General features: G+C 46.4%; 1 protein-coding gene across 1 annotated transcript in view; it reads right to left on the bottom strand.

Moving 5' to 3' along the window:
• LOC137543807 (NACHT, LRR and PYD domains-containing protein 3-like) overlaps positions 1-17,204 on the bottom strand; it is a 71,932-nt gene extending 54,728 nt beyond the window's left edge. Inside the window, exons 1-2 of the mRNA XM_068264888.1 lie at positions 17,046-17,204; positions 703-765 (exon numbers count right to left, since the gene is read on the bottom strand). Coding sequence (XP_068120989.1) covers positions 703-765; positions 17,046-17,133 — 151 coding nt within the window. The 5' untranslated portion in view covers positions 17,134-17,204. The remainder of the gene's footprint in view (positions 1-702; positions 766-17,045) is intronic.
• Between the last annotated feature and the right edge of the window lie 4,590 nt (positions 17,205-21,794).

A 21,794-nucleotide genomic window follows, 5' to 3' on the forward strand; every position in this document is an offset into this window, starting at 1 on the left:
GGGATACAAAGCTGAATGATGTGGGGGAACTTCAGAAGCACCCTCTGTGATTGGCTACTGCCTGGAGTGTTGTATGTGACTTCTACTGAAAAATAGTGCTTTAAGATGTCTGCTTGTGAGTGCTGTGCAGAGGGGATACAGTGGGGGTATATACAGAGGACATAGAGTGTAACGGGGGTATATACAGAGGGGATAGCAGTAAGGGTGCCAGTAAACCAGGAAGGGTCAGAAGGAATAGTGTGGTGTAGCTGGTAGCAGGGGTCAGTGTAGCTTAGATAGAGAAGACTTAGAGGGAGAAGGTCCACAAGATGCCCCTGCACCATGAACACACCAGGTTTAGATTTATTTTCTTTTCCCTTGGTTCTTGCCCTCTAAACATTGGTGCGTCTTATGGTCCGATGCGTCTTTTATAGTCCAAAAAAATACAGTACTTCTGAGTAGTGTAGTTCCATTTTTTTCACCTCTATGTACAATGTATTAGCTAACTTGCTAACCATTGTTTTCTAACTGATTATTATTTGTTTTCTCTATAGTACAGCGCCATGGAAGATACTGACACTAAATGAATCCAAATAACATTAGCTGTTATGTCAGGCAAGGAAGTTGATATTTACAGACTCTCTTGTTCACATGAGTTTAAGAAAATAAGGGGACATAAAAGAGAGGATAGTGGCCATTTTGCATCATTGCTTTACTTATTACCTTTAAGAGGTGCACTCACTGAGTATCCATCTTCATCCAACAAGATCTGCTCCAGTGTACAGCCTAGGCAGAAGATTGTTCATTGTTATTGCAAATGCAGTTGCTACTTTCCAACCTAGCGTGATATGTTGTCGATTGCATAATCAGACAAAGTATAAACAATTGTTCAAAACAGAAGAATCCAGGTGATCCGCACACTCAGTTGAACCAAGTTCAATGTTTTATTCAAGTTAAGTGACACAGTTCCATTCCATATACTAACGATTCGTTTTGGGCCCCAAGGGGTGCCCTTTGTCAAGGTAACAAACACAGAATGGTTACCTTGACGAAGGGGATCCCACGGGGCCCCGAAACTAATCGTTGGTATATGGAATGGAACTGTGTCACTTAACTTGAATAAAACATTGAACTTGGTTCAACTGAGTGTGCGGATCACCTGGATTCTTCTGCATTGTACTATGATCCAGCACCTCCACGGTGGTGTGCAATTCCATACGGACTTGTTGTTCAAAACAGAGGCGCCAGATAAGGATAAAATAGTTAAGAACCGTTTAAAAAAGGGGAGGAAGCGGTGGACTTACCTCCCCCAAGTAGATACACAATCAGTTATTCACTGAAAAATATCTTTATTCATCAGGCAAAACATGGAGCTTGTAAAGATCCAGACCAGGTATGAGTGCCTCCATGCATTGCCTGATGAAGCGGGATATAACCTGTGAAATGCGGTGCTATCATCCTGGAGTCTACTTGAGTAAAGATACTTGAGTCTACTTAAATAAAGATATTTTTCAGTGAATACGTGATTGTGTTACTACTTGTGGGAGGTAAGTCCAAACAGTTGTTTATTCTGAGTGTCCACCCCTGGTGAAGCGATGTTACCTCCTTTCTTCTACTTCTACGGAGAGCGACATTTTTACCCCGACTGGGGTCGGGTCTATTCTCCCCACCTGCCTACTGACATACTGCACTATTGGGGCTCTCGAACTGCTTTGTTTTTCAAATAATCAGACAAAGGGATATGTGTGTTGTGTGTGTGTGTGTGTGTGTGTGTGTGTAAGATTTAGGGCAACACCTACAGTGCTGCCCATAATTATTCATACCCCTGGCAAATTGTAACTTAAAGTTACTTTTATTCAACCAGCAATTTATTTTTTGATGGGAAATGACATAGTTGTCTCCCAAAAGATAATAATATGATGTACAAGAGGAATTTATGGAAAAAAACCATTTCTCAGCTTTTATTTAAATTTGAGCAAAAAGTGTCCAGTCCAAAATTATTCATACCCTTCACAAACTTTGGGAAAATCCAAAGTTCTACACCATTCCAAATAGTCCAAGCTGTTCTAAAGCATCCTAATTACCCTGATTAATTGGGAACAGCTGTTCAACAGGTGAAAAACAGCAGCTCTCTGCAGTTGGTTTGTGGACAGTCATGGCTAAGACAAAGGAGCTCAGTGAGTACCTGCTGCTGTGCATTGTGGCTGCTCACAAGTTGGGAAAGGGCTACAAGGCCATTACTAAATGTTTTCCAGTTCCAGTGGCTACAGTGTATTTTTAATAATAATTAAAAATACAAGATGTTCTGCACTGTGGAAAGAGGATGTGGTCGGAAGCCAAAAGTGACACTTGTGCTGTCCAGGAGGATAGTGGGAGAGGTGAAAAAGAATCCAAGGATCACCACCAAGGCCATCCTGGTGAATCTGGGCTTTGCTGTTGGGAATGTCTCAAGGCAGAGAATCCAACAAACACTGCACAATGCTGGGTTCCACTGATGCAGACCAAGGAGGACACCACTTCTCCAGAAAGACACACAAAATCTCGCTTGACCATTGTAAATGCTCATCTGGACAAAGAAGTAGACTTCTGTGAAACAAACATTGAATTGTTTGGTCACAATGGTGTTTCCTTCATTTGGCGCAAAAAAGGAGAAGCCTTAAATGCAAAGAACAGCACCCCCACTGTCAAACATGGTGGTAGAAAGTAGAAACCAAATGCTTTGGGGGTGTTTTTTCAGTCAGTGGACCAGAAAACCTAATCACAGTAAATGGCACCATGGAAAAATAGTAATACATGAGGATTCTCAACAACAAACATAAGATAGTCTGTGGAGAAACTTGGCCTTGGGCACCAATGGACATCTCAGCATGACTATGACCCAAAACATACAGCAAAAGTGGTGAAGAAATGGTTAGCAGACACCATTAATATATTATAAACAGGAGGGGACCGAGGCTGCACTAAGCAATTATAAGGAGTGCAATAAAAGTTGTAAAAAATAAATTAGGCTGGCAAAGATTGAAGCTGAAAATCAAATCGCTAGGGATATCAAATCTAGCCCAAAGAAGTTTTACAAGTACATCAACTCTAAAAAAAGAAAGGTTGACTGTATAGGACTCCTTAAGGATGAAGGTGGGAACTCAATGGTAGATGATCAAGGTAAGGCAGAGTTATTAAATGCTTTCTTTGCTTCTGTCTTCACAAAGGAAACAGCACTGTAGCAAAAGGCAGAAGAGTCTCAATCTTCCAACTGTAATATTAAATACTTAACGCAGGAAGAAGTGAAGGCAAAACTAAATACTGTAAATTAAAAATAGACAAGGCACCTGGCCTGGATGGCATGCATCCTCGGGTCCCAAGGGAATTAAGTTCAGTTATAGATAAACCCCTTTATCTTATCTTTTGTGACTCTCTTTCAACTGGCAGAGTCCCAGTGGATTGGTGTACAGCTCACATTTTCCCATTATTTAAGAAGGGTAAAAAATCAGATCCAGGAAATTATAGACCTGTAAGCTTAACATCAGTTGTATGCAAACTATGTGAGGGCTTACTAAGAGATACTATACATGAGTCGACTTCATAGTACAAAATAATCTTATTTCTCAGCATCAACATGGGTTTACTAAAGACAGGTTCTGTTTGATTAACATGCTCAGCTTTTATGAGGTAGTGAACGCTAATGTGGATATTGGGAATGCTGTAGATGTGATATACTTGGACTATGCAAAGGCCTTCGACACTGTTCCAAACAAAAGTCTGGTGCAAAAGTTGAGGCTGCAAGGACTGGGGAAGAGTCTGTGTGCATGGATAGGGAACTGGCTAATGGACAGAAAACAGAGAGTTGTGGTCAAAGGATCATACTCAAAATGGGTTTGAGTGTTGACTGTTAGCAGTGGGGTCCCACAGGGGTCTGTACTGGGTCCAGTGCTCTTCAATTTATTTATTAATGACCTAGTAGATGCAGTAGTAAGCAATGTTGCTATTTTTGCAGATGATACAAAATTGTGCAGAATCATCAACTCTCAGGAAGATAGTGTCATATTGCAACAGGATCTGGATAGGATGGCTAAATGGGCACATACATGGCAGATGAAATTCAATGTTGGAAAATGTAAAGTCATGCATTTTGGTCGTACCAATGGTCTAGCACCATACAAAACAAATGGGATACAGTTGAGGACATCAAACTTAGAGAAGGACTTAGGAGTACTCATCGACAACAAGTTAAATAATCGTACTCAATGCCAAGCCGCTGCAGCTAAAGCTAACAACATTTTGGGATGCATTAAAAGGGAAATAAAAACTCGAGATGCTAGCATAATATTGCCCCTGTTTAACTCTCTAGTAAGGCCACGTCTGGAATATTGAATTCTGTTCTGGGCACCGCCAGCTGCGCCGACCTCCGCCCCAATGGGACCTTCCTCCCCCCGCCTCCTCCTCCTAGTGCTCTCTGGGCGCGGAGCCCCAGCCAGGTTAGTGAGTTGTGCCTGTAGCCACTGCATCCCCTGCTCACCTGGCATGGCCCGCACCCGGTCCCACAGCTGCTGCATGGAGGAATCCATTGCACCCCTGCGCCCTATCTGCCCTGTCCGCAGTGCCCTGTTCGGGATGGGGAGGGAGGTGGATTATGGTGGGTAAGGGGTGCTCAGGTGACTGGCTACCAATACTGCAGCGCAGGAGCCAGGGGGGGGGGGGAATTGGCTGTTCCCAGGCTGTGTGGGATAGGATGGATGGGATGAATGGGGTGGGATGGATGGACGGTGCCCGAAAGATCTTTAACTGGTACCTATCAGCGCAACCTGAAGCTGCACTGGATGGGTGGGAGGCCTGGGAGCCCAGAAGCCGCTCTTGGTGGGATGGGAGGGAAGGTGGAATCTGCAGGACGGTCGAATTGCAGGTATCCCCTGATGCTGGGTCAAGGTGGGGAGGGATTTCGGGCTAAGGCCTAATAAAGAAATATCTGCACTTACCCCAGCCTTTTCTCCAGCGAAGAGATGTTTGCTGTATCCACACGATCCAAAAAGGAGGCTGCTTGGCCAGCCCCCCTGGTCTTATAGTGTCCTGGCCCTGGCCAGGACACTCCACCTTTCCTTCACACCTGGCGACACTATTGTTCTTGGACAGTCCAGCTCAGAACCCACCCGGTCACGGCCCTTCTCGCCCTAGCTTCGCCCAGCTCTCAGGTTACTTTCCTTGCGTTGAAAGACATCCATGGCTACAATTACTAGGTAATGCCCAATGATGTTGATCCAGGGATTTTATCTGATTGCCATCTAGAGTCGGGAAGGGTTTTTTTCCCTTTTGGGGCTAATTGGACCATGCCTTGTAAGGGTTTTTTGCCTTCCTCTGGATCAACAGGGGTATGTGAGGGTGGCGGGCTGGTATTTTACTTTGTTCTCTGGTTGAACTCGATGGACGTATGTCTTTTTTCAACCCAAATAACTATGTAACTATGTAACTATTTTGGAATGGCCCAGACAGAGTCCAGACTCGAATCCAATTGAGAATCTGTGGAGGGAGCTAAAGATCAGAGTGATGGCAAGAAGACCCTCCAACCTGAAAGATTTGGAGCTCATTGCTAAAGATGAATGGGCAAAAGTACCCGTGGAGACATGCAAAAAAGCTGGTCTGCAATTATAGGAAGTGTTTGATTGCTGTAATAGCTAATAAAGGTTTTTCTTTTGATTATTCAGAAGTGTATGAATGATTGTGGACTGAACACTTTTTGCTCAAATGTAAATAAAAGCTGAGAAATGTTTATTTCCACAATAATTCCTTTTGTACATCGTACTACATCTTATTATCTTTTGGGAGACACCTATGTCATTTCATGTCAAAAAATTATTTTCTGGTTGAATAAAAGTAACTTTAAGTCAAAATTTCCCAGGGGTATGAAAAACTATGGGTATATATATATATATATATATATATATATATATATATATATATATATATATATATATAAGCTGATGGCCCAGAGTTGCCTGGGTATGTATTTGGCTGGTGTTGGCTCCGCCCAACCCTAACACACAATTACTCAATGACCAAATTTGTGGGCTTTGCTATCTTTGGCATCAATAATTTGCATTGAAATGAAACAAATCTGATTGGCTGTTTGTAGCTCCACCCCCTTTTCTGAATTTGAACCCCAGTCACCCAATGACCAACTGTACCAGGTTTGAGGCTTGTGCCATTAACAGTGCAAGAAGAATGGCAACAATTAAATATTGCACTTAAAAAACAATAGGCAAATTTTGATTGGCTTTTGTAGGCCCCACCCAATTTCCTGAATATTAAGCCCAGTCACCCAGTGACCAACTGTGCAAAGTTTGAGAACCCTACCATTAACAGTGTAAGAATGGTTCCAGTTTATATTTTCCCAGTGACATTTGTATTTGTCTCCGCCCACTTTTTGGTTATGGGGATGAAAAGTATCCTATTTGTTATTCCAGGTAATGTACTATGTGTGTGCCAAATTTCATTCAAATCCGTTCAGCTATTATTGGGTGGTTGAGTAACAAACATCCAAACGTTCACATTTATAATATTAGTAAGATTTTGCAAACAGCGGGGTATATTTACTAAGATACAGTAAAACTGCTGTGGGCAGGTGGTGCATGACATACAGTATTTGCCAGTACTTACAGCAAATATGTAGCAATTTAGCAAACAATAAGAAATTAGGGCAACACCTACAGTGCTGCCCATAATTGTTCATACCTGTAACAAATGCGGAATAGTCTCCTCGGTCAGCGCACAGCAGGTGTGCTGACACAAGGGAGATCTCCTACAAACGTTCAAACAAGAGGGACCCAGTAGTGGTGGAAAAAAAGCAGCCAGCAGGAGGCGCTATGAAGCACAGAGGAGAGATTCCTCCGTGTGCTCCAAAGACGCCAGACTGCGACTGCACAATGCAAAAACAGTACACAGGTGTGAACACAGCACTGAGACAGAATAGACTAGAGAAGAATGCATAGAAACAAACTGGACAGTCATAGAATGAAAGGATGTCTGCCAATCTAGTTGCAAGCCATGCAACGGCATACATCCACAAGACGAGAAAGAAGAAGTACAGAGATCGAAGTAGCGATGCACGACCGCAGTGCACGCTCACTTCGCAGACTTCAGACAAGACCAAGACAGACTGAAGGTATGTCCGCCAATCTAGTTGCAAACCATGCAACGGCGTTCATCCCCAACAAGACAGGACAGAAGAAGTACAGAGATCGAAGTAGCGATGCACGACCGCAGTGCATGCTCACTTCGCAGACTTCAGACAGAGAATCGCCTCAATGCCACCGCAGCACTGAGACGAGAGCAAGAAACAAGGAACACATCCGATATGAAAAATAACAAACGTACTCGCTAAACGCGGTCTCCGCACGAAAAGCGCAACAGAGACAAAACACGTTCCAGGCACGGTCGCCGCACGTTAAGCGCAACAGCGACAAAGCATGCCACCCTAACTAACAGCAGAGATCAAATGGCAAGATGGGTTCAAGCTGACAGGAGTTGAGAACCAACTCCTGAATAACTAACAAAACCCTTGCAAACAGATCACGGAAGGCTGGGCTCAATCCAGTCACACTAAACAGTGTGAGAGAACGCCTAAAAGCCGCTGCATGTGCTGCTGAAGAGGCGGCTGTTTCCGCGTCCAATGCGGCGGTTTGCACGCGGACACGTGTGGCTGGTAACAGGGCAGAACGCGGAAAAGCCGCCGCATGTTACAGCGGTAAGGCGGCTGGTTCCGCGTCCAGCACGGCGGTTTGCACGCAGCAGCGTGGGTCTGGTGTGGCTGGGTCTGTTAGTGCACACAGGCTTAGGAATATACACGCGCGCGCTGAGAGGCAGAACTCTTATACTGGACAAGGAGAGGTCAGCTGATCACGCCGATCAGCTGACTCCAGAGCAGTATACTATTGGTTGATCTATTGGGGGTGGTGCCGGAGAGCACTACTCTATATATAGTTACTTCTGGCCAGTCTCAAGTTGTCTGCCGTTGCGATCACTACGTGGAAGCACTCAGACCTTTGTCAGATCTCACAGTGTGGTTGAACCAGGAGTCCCTGGGAATTCACACTGAGCTAGAAACTTTGTGTTATTATTTCTGTTTATGCTTAGACTAGTTCCAGGGTGCTGAGACCACGGACCTCGCACTCAGATTAGGGAACTGTATTGTCATCTGCATTATACTTCAGACTAGTTCCAGGGTGCTGAGACTACGTACCTCGCACTCAGATTAGGGAACTATATTGTCATCTGTGTTATACTCCAGACTAGTTCCAGGGTGCCGAGACTACGGACCTCACACCTAAGACTAGGGAACTTGTACATATTACTCTGTTATACTTCAGACTAGTTCCGGGGTGTAGAGACCAAGGACCTCATACCCAGACTAGGCATTGTTTGATATCTGTTATGACTTTCTGCTTTCTTGACTATCCCTCTGATCTCTGATTCGGTACCTCGCATATCTGATACTCTGTTGCCAAACCCTGCTTGCCTTGGATACCGAATCAGCCTTCTGTCTATGTACTTTATCTGACCGTGTGTTGCCGACCCGGCTAGCCCGACCTCGAGAGCTATCTCTCCCTTTTAGAGATAGACTCCAGATCAGACAGTGACATCCGCCTTCAGGTGTCACTCACCTTCTGGTCTTTCCTACCTTCAGCCTGACTCCACCCCTTGGAGAGTCTCAGGCTGCTGGAAGGTGTCTGTGCAGTATCACTATACTGCCTTTGAGCACCTGCGCTGCAGGTACATCACTCAAAGTATTACTGTTACACCAAACACTCACATACCATAGGTGTCCAGAGGTTAGCAATATATCTGCATTCTTGGTGATACTGCAGATCACCAATAATCAGATTCTCTCTGCGTGCTGACACCAATCGTTACAAACAGGAATTATGACGAGCAAAGTCTTCTGGGAGGAAGTGACATTTATACTAAAGCCCTTCCAGAGAAGTAGAGAAGTCAATTTGCAAAACAAGTGGATGCAAATTACCTCTGCAGCAAGCTGCAAGCTGACAAAAGGTCTCTTTTCCAGAGACCTGCAGAATGCAACCCTGAAAATGACAAAAACTGCCTGCTTGCGCAGGCCAACAGAACAGTTCCTTACAATTAGAGTTGGGCCGAACCTCCGATTTTCGGTTCGCGAACCGGGTTCGCGAACTTTCGCGAAAGGTTCGGTTCGCGTTAAAGTTCGCGAACCGCAATAGACTTCAATGGGGATGCGAACTTTGAAAAAAAAAAAATTATGCTGGCCACAAAAGTGATGGAAAAGATGTTTCAAGGGGTCTAACACCTGGAGGGGGGGATGGCGGAGTGGGATACATGCCAAAAGTCCCCGGGAAAAATCTGGATTTGACGCAAAGCAGCGTTTTAAGGGCAGAAATCACATTGAATGCTAAATGACAGGCCTAAAGTGCTTTCAAACATCTTGCATGTGTATACATCAATCAGGTAGTGTAATTAAGGTACTGCTTCACACTGACACACCAAACTCATCGTGTAATGCACCGCAAACAGCTGTTTGTGTAGTGACGGCCGTGCTTTACTGGTGCGCACCATGGCGAGAGTGCAGGTTTTGGTGGCTTTACAGCCCATATGGTCACCTGGCTGATGTAACTGAATGACAGAACAGTGACTGTCCAGCTGATCAAATTTGGTCTGACCACAATGAGGCAACGACCTTATTATCGTGGGTGTGCCCCCCGAGACACTCATCTAGGCGCCGGTCATTGCTCCATTGTGATACGCAAGCCCCTTCACCACGGCAAGGTAATGATCACGAAGGGGAATGGGCGCATGTACATGCCTTTTCTTTTGTTGTTGCAGCTGCCCGCAGTGCAGCCAGAAAAATTAGGCAGTCATGTACACGCACCCGAAAAATTATTACAGCGGCCGCTGCTAGCAGCGGCCTAAAAAATTCAGCAATCCGCCTGGAGTCCCGGACCCTGTTGGTGGTGGTGGAGAAGGTAGTCAAGCGGCCTGCAGGCAGACATGCTGTGTGGAGGGACTGGGAGCGACTTAGTCTTCTTGGGGCAGGCCAGGCAGCCAGTCACACGGCGTGCAGGCAGAGATGCTGTATGTGCGGGGACTGACTTAGTCTTGGGGCGGGCAGCAGCCCTCCGGGATCCATGCCTCATTCATTTTGATAAAGGTGAGGTACTTAACACTTTTGTGACTTAGGCGACTTCTCTTCTCTGTGACAATGCCTCCAGCTGCGCTGAAGGTCCTTTCTGAGAGGACGCTTGCGGCAGGGCAGGAGAGAAGTTGGATGGCAAATTGGGACAGCTCTGGCCACAGGTCAAGCCTGCGCACCCAGTAGTTCAAGGGTTCCTCATCGCTGTTCACAGCAGTGTCTACATCCACACTTAAGGCCAGGTAGTCGGCTACCTGCCGTTCCAGGCGTTGGTGGAGGGTGGATCCGGAAGGGCTACGGCGAGGCGTTGGACTAAAGAACGTCCGCATGTCCGACATCACCATGAGATCGCTGGAGCGTCCTGTCTTTGACTGCGTGGACACGGGAGGAGGATTAGTGGCAGTGGTACCTTGCTGGCGTTGTGCCGTCACATCACCCTTAAAGGCATTGTAAAGCATAGTTGACAGCTGGTTCTGCATGTGCTGCATCCTTTCCACCTTCCGGTGAGTTGGTAACAGGTCCGCCACTTTGTGCCTGTACCGAGGGTCTAGTAGTGTGGCCACCCAGTACAGCTCATTCCCCTTGAGGTTTTTTATACGGGGGTCCCTCAACAGGCAGGACAGCATAAAAGACGACATCTGCACAAAGTCGGATCCAGTACCCTCCATCTCCTCTTGCTCTTCCTCAGTGACGTCAGGTAAGTCAACCTCCTCCCCCCAGCCGCGAACAATACCACGGGAAGGTTGAGCAGCACAAGCCCCTTGCGATGCCTGCTGAGGTTGTTCTCCTGCCGCTGTCCCCTCCTCCTCCTCCTCCTCCCCCAAAGAAACACCTTGCTCATCATCCTCTGAGTCTGATTCGTCTTCTGCACACGACTTCTCTTCTTCCTCCTCCTCCCCCCTCTGTGCTGCCGCAGGTGTTGAGGAAACAGCTGGGTCTGATGAAAATTGGTCCCATGCCTGTTCCTGCCGTAACGGTTCCTGGTCACGCTCATTCGCAGCTTCATCCGCCACTCTACGCACAGCACGCTCCAAGAAGTAAGCGTAGGGAATTAAGTCGCTGATGGTGCCCTCACTGCGGCTCACCAGGTTGGTCACCTCCTCAAACGGCCGCATGAGCCTGCATGCATTCTCCATCAGTGTCCAGTTGTCGGGCCAGAACATCCCCATCTTCCCAGACTGTTTCATTCTACTCCAGTTGTAGAGGTAGTGGGTCACGGCTTTCTTCTGTTCTAGCAGGCGGGAGAACATGAGCAGGGTCGAGTTCCAGCGAGTCGGGCTATCGCAAATGAGGCGTCTCACCGGCATGTTGTTTTTGCGCTGAATTTCCGCAAAGCGTGCCATGGCTGTGTAAGACCGCCTCAAATGCCCACAGAACTTCCTGGCCTGCTTCAGGACATTCGCTAAGCCAGGGTACTTTGCCACAAATCTTTGAACCACTAGATTCATGACATGTGCCATGCAGGGTATGTGTGTCAGCTTCCCCATATGCAAAGCGGCAAGCAGATTGCTGCCGTTGTCGCACACCACGTTGCCTATCTCCAGGTGGTGCGGGGTCAGCCACTCATCCACCTGTTTCTTAAGAGCAGCCAGGAGAGCTGCTCCAGTGTGACTCTCCGCTTTGAGACAAGCCATGTCTAAGATGGCGTGACACCGTCGTACCTGGCATGCAGCATAGGCCCTGCGGAGGTGGGGCTGTGTAGCTGGAGAGGAGAACTGCCACTCAGCCAAGGAGGAGGAGGACAGCGAAGAGCATGTAGCAGGAGGAGAGGAGGTGGCAGGAGGCCTGCCTGCAAGCCGTGGAGGTGTCACAATTTGGTCCGCTGCGCCCTGCTTGCCATCGTTCACCACCAGGTTCACCCAATGGGCTGTGTAGGTAATGTAGCGGCCCTGCCCGTGCTTGGCAGACCAGGCATCCGTGGTCAGGTGTACCCTTGACCCAACGCTCTTCGCAAGAGATGACACCACTTGCCTCTCAACTTCACGGTGCAGTTGGGGTATGGCCTTTCTCGAAAAATAAGTGCGGCCTGGCATCTTCCACTGCGGTGTTCCGATGGCCACAAATTTACGGAAGGCCTCAGAGTCCACCAGCCGGTATGGTAACAGCTGCCGAGCTAACAGTTCCGCCACGCCAGCTGTCAGACGGCGGGCAAGGGGGTGACTGGCCGAAATTGGCTTCTTCCGCTCAAACATTTCCTTCACGGACACCTGACTGCTGCTGTGGGCAGAGGAGCAGGAAGCGCTCAAGGGCAGAGGCGGAGTGGAGGAGGGTGCCTGTGAAGGTGGAAGGGAGAAAGCGGCAGAAGCAGATAATGCACCTGATGGAGGAGGAAGAGGAGAAGGAGGGTGGCTTTGCTTTTGTGTGCTGCTGCTGCTTTTGCTCAGGTGGCCATCCCATTGCTGTTTGTGCCTTTTCTCCAGGTGCCTTCGTAAGGCACTTGTCCCTACGTGAGTGTTGGCCTTTCCACGGCTCAATTTTTGTTGGCAGAGCGAGCAGATGGCTTTGGTCCGATCTGAGGCACACACATTAAAAAATTTCCACACCGCTGAGCCACCCTGGGATGTGGGCACTATGGGGACCTCAGCAGCTGATGCTGAAGGGCAAGTTGGCTGGCTGTACATAGGTGGCAATACATGGTGCCGGACACTGCCACCAGCTGTTTCTGACGAAGAGCTGCCCCAGCTTCTTTCAGCAACTTCTCTCCTCCTCCTACTCTCTGACTCCCCCTCTGAACTGTCCCCCTCTTCATCTCCTCTATTGGGTACATACAGTGGATCCCTATCATCGTCATCATCGTAATCATCCTGCCCAGCTTCGCTTGCCTCAGACAAATCCAAACATGCACCAACATCAGTAGGTCCTTCATCCTCCTTACACGTTACATCCATAATGTTGCCGCGTAACTCAGACATATGAGCTGGTGAAAATTCATCTGGCTGTAACAACAATGGCTGTGCATCAGTGATTTCACCACTAAATAATTCTTGCGAAGTGTCAAATGCAGCGGAAGTGGTGCTAGTAGTAGCACTGGTGGCTGAGCAAGATGAGGTGTTCTGTGTCGCTAAATACTCAACCACGTCCTGACAATCTTGGGAGGTGATGGGACGTGCCTTCTTCCGAGCACTGTACTGTGGGCCAGGTCCACACGAAATTACATTTACACGACCTCGCGCAGACCTGCCGGGTGGCCTTCCTCTGGCTCTGCCACTACCTCTTCCTCTACCTGTTTTGTCCATATCGGGTATGCACGGAGTGGTATATCACACTGCGTGCACTCACGTAGGTAGGTGGGTTCACTTAACTGCACAGGTATGCGCACTGATGCGGTGGGTTCACTGAACAGAACAGGTATACAGTGGCGGGTTCACAGAACAGGTATGCAGTGGCGGGTCCACTGAACAGAACAGGTATGCAGTGGCGGGTTCACTTAACTGCACAGGTATGCGCACTGATGCGGTGGGTTCACTGAACAGAACAGGTATGCAGTGGCGGGTTCACTTAACTGCACAGGTATGCGCACTGATGCGGTGGGTTCACTGAACAGAACAGGTATGCAGTGGCGGGTTCACTTAACTGCACAGGTATGCGCACTGATGCGGTGGGTTCACTGAACAGAACAGGTATGCAGTGGCGGGTTCACTAAACAGAACAGGTATACAGTGGCGGTTCACTAAACAGAACAGGTAAGCAGTGGCGGGTCCACTGAACAGAACAGGTATGCAGTGGCGGGTTCACTAAACAGAACAGGTATGCAGTGGCGGGTTCACTAAACAGAACAGGTATACAGTGGCGGTTCACTAAACAGAACAGGTATGCAGTGGCGGGTCCACTGAACAGAACAGGTATGCAGTGGCGGGTTCACTTAACTGCACAGGTATGCGCACTGATGCGGTGGGTTCACTGAACAGAACAGGTATGCAGTGGCGGGTTCACTAAACAGAACAGGTATACAGTGGCGGTTCACTAAACAGAACAGGTAAGCAGTGGCGGGTCCACTGAACAGAACAGGTATGCAGTGGCGGGTTCACTAAACAGAACAGGTATGCAGTGGCGGGTTCACTAAACAGAACAGGTATACAGTGGCGGTTCACTAAAAAGAACAGGTATGCAGTGGCGGGTCCACTGAACAGAACAGGTATGCAGTGGCGGGTTTACTTAACTGCACAGGTATGCGCACTGATGCGGTGGGTTCACTGAACAGAACAGGTATGCAGTGGCGGGTTCACTTAACTGCACAGGTATGCGCACTGATGCGGTGGGTTCACTGAACAGAACAGGTATGCAGTGGCGGGTTCACTAAACAGAACAGGTATACAGTGGCGGGTCCACTGAACAGAACAGGTATGCAGTGGCGGGTTCACTAAACAGAACAGGTATGCAGTGGCGGGTCCACTGAACAGAACAGGTATGCAGTGGCGGGTTCACTAAACAGAACAGGTATACAGTGGCGGTTCACTAAACAGAACAGGTATACAGTGGCGGTTCACTAAACAGAACAGGTATACAGTGGCGGTTCACTAAACAGAACAGGTATGCAGTGGCGGGTCCACTGAACAGAACAGGTATGCGCACTGATGCGGTGGGTTCACTGAACAGAACAGGTATGCAGTGGCGGGTTCACTAAACAGAACAGGTATACAGTGGCGGTTCACTAAACAGAACAGGTATACAGTGGCGGTTCACTAAACAGAACAGGTATGCAGTGGCGGGTCCACTGAACAGAACAGGTATGCGCACTGATGCGGTGGGTTCACTGAACAGAACAGGTATGCAGTGGCGGGTTCACTAAACAGAACAGGTATACAGTGGCGGGTCCACTGAACAGAACAGGTATGCAGTGGTGGGTTCACAGCACAGGTATGCAGTGGTGGGTTCACAGCACAGGTATGCAGTGGTGGGTTCACAGCACAGGTATGCAGTGGTGGGTTCAATGAACAGGTATACAGTGGCGGGTCCACTGAACAGAACAGGTATGCAGTGGTGGGTTCACAGCACAGGTATGCAGTGGTGGGTTCACAGCACAGGTATGCAGTGGTGGGTTCACAGAACAGGTATGCAGCCAGACAGGAACAAGCTAAGCCTAACTAATCTTTCCCTGAGAGACAGTCTGCAGCAGCTCGCCCTACTCTGACTAATGCAGGCACACGAGTGGCCGTAATGGCCGCCGCTGCCTGCCTTATATAAGGGGGGGTGGGGCTCCAGGGGCTAGTGTAGCCTAATTGGCTACACTGGGCCTGCTGACTGTGATGTAGAGGGTCAAAGTTGACCCTCCATGTGCATTATGGGGCGAACCGAACTTCCGCAAAGGTTCGCCTGCGGGACGCGAACGCGAACCACTGAAGTTCGCATGGAACCGTTCGCAGGCGAACCGTTCGGCCCAACTCTGCTTACAATACCCCTGGCAAATTTTGACTGAAAGTTACTTTTATTCAACCAACAAGTCATTTTTTTATGGGAAATGACATAGGTGTCTCCCAAAAGATAATAAGACAATGTACAAGAGGAATTATTGTGGGAAAATAAAACATTTCTCAGTTTTTATTTAAATTTGAGCAAAAAGTGTCCAGTCCAAAATTATTCATATCCTTCACAAACTGTCACAGTCTTTGGGAAAATCCAAAGTTCAATACCATTCCAAATAGTCCAAGCTGTTCTAAAGCATCCTAATTACCCTGATTAATTGGGAACAGCTGTTTTAATCAACTCAACAGGTGAAAAACAGCATTTAAGACAAAGGAGCTCAGTGCGGACCTACGGCTGCTCATTGTGGCTGCTCACAAGTTAGTAAATGGATACAAGGCCATTTCTAAATGGTTTCAAGTTCCAGTGGCTATAGTGCAAAGTATTAATTAAAAATACAAGAAGTTAAGCACTGTGGAAAATGTCAGAGAACGTGGTCGGAAGCCAAAAGTGACACCTGTGCTGGCCAGGAGGAAAGTGAGAGAGGTGAAAAAGAATTCAAGAATCACCACCATGGCCATCCTGGTGAATCTGTTCTCTGCTGGTGGCAATTTCTTAAGGCAGACAATCCAACGGACACTGCAAACTTCTGGATTCCACGCAGGGGTCTAGTCCTGGGAAAAGAGGTGAGTGGACTCACCCCAACCCCGATGTTCAAATCTCAGCCAGGGCCCTTTCTGCATGGAGTTTGTATATTCTCCCCGTGTATGTATGGCAGTGTTTTCCCCAGACATTTTTGCCAGCCTGGTGGAATGAAAAAGTAGCCGGGTGTGGCTAAATGACAGAATGCAGGGCCGAAGCTTGTCTGCTTACAGCAGAGGAGGAGGTGAGCCAATGACAGCTGGGAGCTCACCAAAACTAGCCGGGTGCAGCACCCGGCTAAAAGAGCCTGGAGAGAACACTATGTGAGTTTCCTCTGGGTACTCCAGTTTCCTCCCACATCACAAAAAACATACAGATAAGGTAGACAACAACAAACACATTACTATGCTACAGATTAGATTGTGAGCTCCTCTGAGGGATCAGTTAGAGACATGACTACATATACTCTGTAAATTGCTGTGGAAGATGATGTATTAGCAATAATGGGATGGGAGGAAGGCAGCACTAATGTAGCACCAGTTGGTCTCTCTGCACACAGAAGCAGACTGATAAAGCAGACAGCAAGAGGAGGAGATTGACAGAGGTGACAAACATGCAGTCAGTCACATCTCTTGTAAACACACATTACACAAAAGGTAAACAATTCTCAGCACCCCATGGGGGGAAGCAGTGGCTGTACAGATCTTCCCCCTGCTGAAGTATTACTTTCACTATAGCACTTCAGACTATTCCAGCTCAGGGAAGGTTAAATGTTTACTGAAAGGACCATCACCTCCAGAGAAAGAACAGATATGTCTTATCAACAAGATGCATGCGCTCAGAGGGGAGGGCAGATAGAGAGAGATCGTGTCCATACCTCTGATCACCCTTGGCAGCTCCTGCTTCTGTTGTATCGCCCCCTCCCCTTCCAGTAAGTGCCGAGGGAGGAAACATAAGGGGGTCATGCTTGGAGAGTCTGATCTCCTAGCAGGCAGCCTTGGACGGATAATCAGAGAGCTGTCTCTCCTTCTGGCTTTCAAACTTCTCGGGAAGTCCTCTCCATGCAAGCAGGGGGTGGTACGGGCCACTCGCAGGCAAAACCATAATTCACTGCAGCTAGAGGGGGGATCTGCCGTAGCCAAAAGAGCCAAGGAAGGGGAACATCTGCAGTGAGACTGAGATAGAGAGCCATGGACTCAGGACGGCAAAAGCAAATATATGGACTGTACAGACAGCCAGATTTTGCACTGTTTTCAACGGACAGTGCAAAAAAACTAAACGTTTGGCAACCCTGTAGGGTGGACGATGTCCACCCTCTAAAAGAAGTAGGTGGACGTCGTCCACCAGCGTTCACGCAGGACTCGACCACTGGTTCCACGGATGCAGACCAAGGAGGACGCCACTTCTCCAGATAAGGCACACAAATGCTCACTTGGCTTTTGCAAATGCTCATCTAGACAAAGAAGAAGTGTTCTGGTCAGGGGTAAACGCAGGATTTTTAAGGGGGGGGGATTCCTGAAAGGTCCAGAAGTACTTATGTCCCCCGAGGGCTTCCGAATACAGGTGGCTCCATACTGCCCATGCACAAAAGTGCGCTGGCGTATTACGGAGCTGCCTATCTTTGGAAGTACTTAAGGACACGAGTGTTTCTGAGGGCTTCTGGTAGCAGCAAATTTGAATGGGGGACAGCGCTGGAACAACTCCCGAGAGAGGAACGGGAGATAGACTTAGTTTGGACAATTCAGTGGAATATGCCACATAGTGTCACATACCGCAAGCGATAGCCATATGATGCAGGGATATATGCATCTGCGGAAGATGGCAGCGCTATATAAATACTAAATAATAATTTGCTTCACCAGGATTGCACTTTTATTTAGCTTTCCTGTATGACAAGAAGACACACCCAGCACTAGGGGAAGAGGGAAACAAAGGTGAATTAGGGAGGGCTGGTGCCAACCAAGAGCGATTTGAAAAGCGCTGGGCTAATGTTACCCTATGAGAGTGTTCCCACAGTAGCATTGTGATTTTTTCAAAATCGCAGGTATGCTGCATGTAGCATGTTTTTGAGCGATTCATTCAAAAATCACTCTGAAAATCGCTTCACAAAATCGCACTCACAAATTGCTAGCGATTGCTATTGCGATTTTGCAGTGCACTAGCCCAGAGAGAGGAGGAGTGGAGAGAGACTGAGAATAGCCAGAGATGGAGCAAAGAGCTTATCTGTATTGCAGTCCCACATCACACAGAGGCTACTTGTCAGTAATAAGACTCCTGTCCCTGTTGGTCTCTCACACAAGTCAGAAAGCAGCCCTCCTGGAGTCTAGGGACTGTCAAAAACTTTTCAACTTGTTTAACACCTTATCCACACATGCAGTCATTATAACAATGGGGAGAGACCAGACAGATTGTTGTCAAAAGACCTTTCAGGCAAGCTCTGCATCATGCTGTGTATATTTACCAGCTTGCCTGCCCTCTAATTGCACTTTTATCAGCTAGCCTAGTGTTTCCCATTGCCTTACAACACCAAACCTGAATACATCATTGGCACACCAGCCCTAAATCACTGAATGAAAGGCGGCCTGTGGGGAGATTGCCCCCCTTCCAGCCAGCACTAGGGTAGCAGAGAGCTTATCTGTATTGCAGTCCCACATCACACAGGCTACTTGCCTCTGTAATCTGTCTCCTGTCCCTGCCAGCCAAATCCAACAAAGCTTTATTGGCAGAACCAAATACATTTAGCATTGCCAAAGCAAAAACAAAACATTAACAACATGGGGGATGGGGGTTGTGGGAATAAGGGAAGGATATAGGTATACTATCCATAGGGGTGTGAATGATGTAAGGGATGGTCAGCCTCTCACACAAGCTGCAGGCAGCCCTCCTGGAGTTTAGGGACAGTCAAAAACTTTTCAACCCGTGAAATACCTTATGTAGCTGTCCACATCAGTCTTTACAATGGTGGGAGAGCTGAGTTTCTCCCACAGACCCTGCAGGAGGCAAGCCTCTGTATATTTACCAGCTTGCCCGCTTCAGCGATTTCAGGGAATTTTTTTTAAAGGTACAAAAGACTCAAGGGGGGATTCCATACATCGGTAACCCCTGTCTGAATGCGCCAGTGCTGGTCTTCTGTATTATGGTGAGATGAAACAAAAATTTAATTGTTTTGTCACAATGATGTTTCCTTCATTTGGCATAAAAAAGGAAAAGCATTCAACCCAAAGAACACCATCCCCACTGTCAAACATAGTGGTGGGAACCTAATGTTTTGCAGGTGTTTTTCAGTCAATGGACCAGGGAACCTAATCACAGTAAACAACACCTAGAAAAAAGGGCAATACATGAGTATTCTCAACGACAACCTCAGGCAGTCTGCAGAGAAACTTGGCCTTGGACACCAGTGGACATTTCAGCATGACAATAACCCAAAACACACAGCAAAAGCCCAGCCAGAGGGCTGGTGCACTGGTGCACACCAGAGCGGTTCTGAAGCATTTTTTAAAACGATTGCAGGGGGAAAACCGCTCGGCTAATGAAAGTGAATGAGATCGTGCACACCAGAGCAGTTCGTTTTTCCCCCAAACGCAAACTCGGGGGCTGCAGCATTTTCAAGATTTCTGAGGCGTTTCTGCCTCAATGTTGAAGTATAGGTAAGTGGAAAACCGCTCTGAAAAGCGCTAGATCAGAGCGGTTTTCCAGGCATTTTTGTTACAGAAGCTGTTCAGTTACAGCTCTACTGTAACAATATATGAAATCTGCTACACAAAAACGCTCCAAAAAACGCTAGGCATGTTTAGAAAACCACTCTAAACATGCCTAGATTCACTCTGAAAATCTGCTTAAAAAACCTCTAGCGTTAGCAGATCTGCTAGAGGTGTTTGGTGTGCACTAGCCCAGAGTCCTGACTTGAATCCAATTGAGAATCTGTGGAGGGACCTAAAGATCAGAGTGATGGCAAAAAGACCCTCCAACCTGAATGATTTGGAGCTCATTGCTTGTCAGAATTCTAGCGGTTTTATTTATGCAGGAAAAGCTGTCATGTGTATGTTTTAAGTTTTAATGTTCTATGCAAAATTTCATTGTAAACTGTAAAGTTAGAGTACTTTTTTAAAATATTGCTCTGTGACATATAAGCATATTTCAGGCAGTGAAACTCATAATTGGATTATTCTAGTTACAAAAAGCCAGAACATTTTTGTTTATGTTAGTGCGTTTGTCTGTGGCCTTGACATTTGAAAGATACTTCTGTGTAAAAACTGGGAACAAGTTAAAACTCACATTACTGCAGTAATGATATATGTACATTTTCTTAATTATTACACATAGATATTATTAATCTAAATATTAATAATCATTACAGTCCTTCTAAAGAAAGAAATAGTTATTGTTAAACCCTATATAATATAATTTAATACTTTGAAATACATTTAAAAGCTGGATTCTACCAGTGATAGATGAGACAGTAAAACATTCTCGTGAGATTGTTATGATTCTGGAGGATTGTTGACGTGTTCTAGTCTCAGCTAGCTGATAACACATGATGTTTTGGGAACAGGCCTTATAAAAAATAAAACAATAAGGTGTTTTCCCAATCAGTTAAAGATGAGGAAATGCTGACATCTGCTGGTTGAAGTTATTATATTTATTCATAAGAAAGGCAACTATATAGAACATGATTTTATATTATTAAGATTTAATATGCAATTATTTCTTATATGATTGTTTTAAGAAGAATTATATAATAAGCTTTATATTTAATTAAGTATATTAGATGCCCTGTATGTTTCAATAAGCCCTAAATTGCTGAAGACTCTCACAGGTCTGTTTACAGTGTCAACCTGACCAATCTTATGTCAGGGAAAGAAGGACACATTATCATAAATGCATCATGAATGACATTGTTTAGTCTCAATGTCTGGGGAAAAAAGTCAACCAGCAGACAAGATGGCTGGTGACGTCCATTTTTAATCAACTGTGTCAGAAATGACCTAATCAGAATTTATAAACAATAATATTATGATTTAGGTATTCAAAACATGATAAAGCATTGACGCATGGAAGCTTTAGCCAATCAGAACCTGGGATTCAGGGAAATTCCAGATTAGGCAGCCATATTGCATCCAATCCCTATAAAAGTAGGAGCTGAAAGCTCATAGTTTGCAGAAACCCAACAATCTCCTGAGAAGACACATGAGGCAGAAGCTACCTTCCCACACGTGGTTCTAGATGCTGAAGAGATGACAGAGAAGGGGTACTATGCTTAATATTCTGGTGATTTACGTTATTAATTTTTCAGCATTAAGTTTTGTTAAGAGGTTAGCAAGAAGTTTTATTAGAAGCTATTTGTATGCTATTTCTTTAAAAAGATTACTACAAGCTTTACACAGCTACTAGATACACAGCTATTGATACAGATGAGACTACTATTGATCTTATTCTGTTATATTCTTTTTTGAATGTACTTAGAAGATTGATAATCACTTGGCTATAAAGCCATGATAAGATGGAATACTGTTAGAAGGGAACACTACTTGGAACTGTTCATATTTTGTATATATGCTGTATGATAAGCAAATACAATTTTTTATATAAAATCATATACTGAGTGCTCTGATTCATTTCAAGG

This window comes from Hyperolius riggenbachi, unplaced genomic scaffold (genome assembly GCF_040937935.1).
Source record: "Hyperolius riggenbachi isolate aHypRig1 unplaced genomic scaffold, aHypRig1.pri scaffold_204, whole genome shotgun sequence".
NCBI lineage: Eukaryota > Metazoa > Chordata > Amphibia > Anura > Hyperoliidae > Hyperolius > Hyperolius riggenbachi.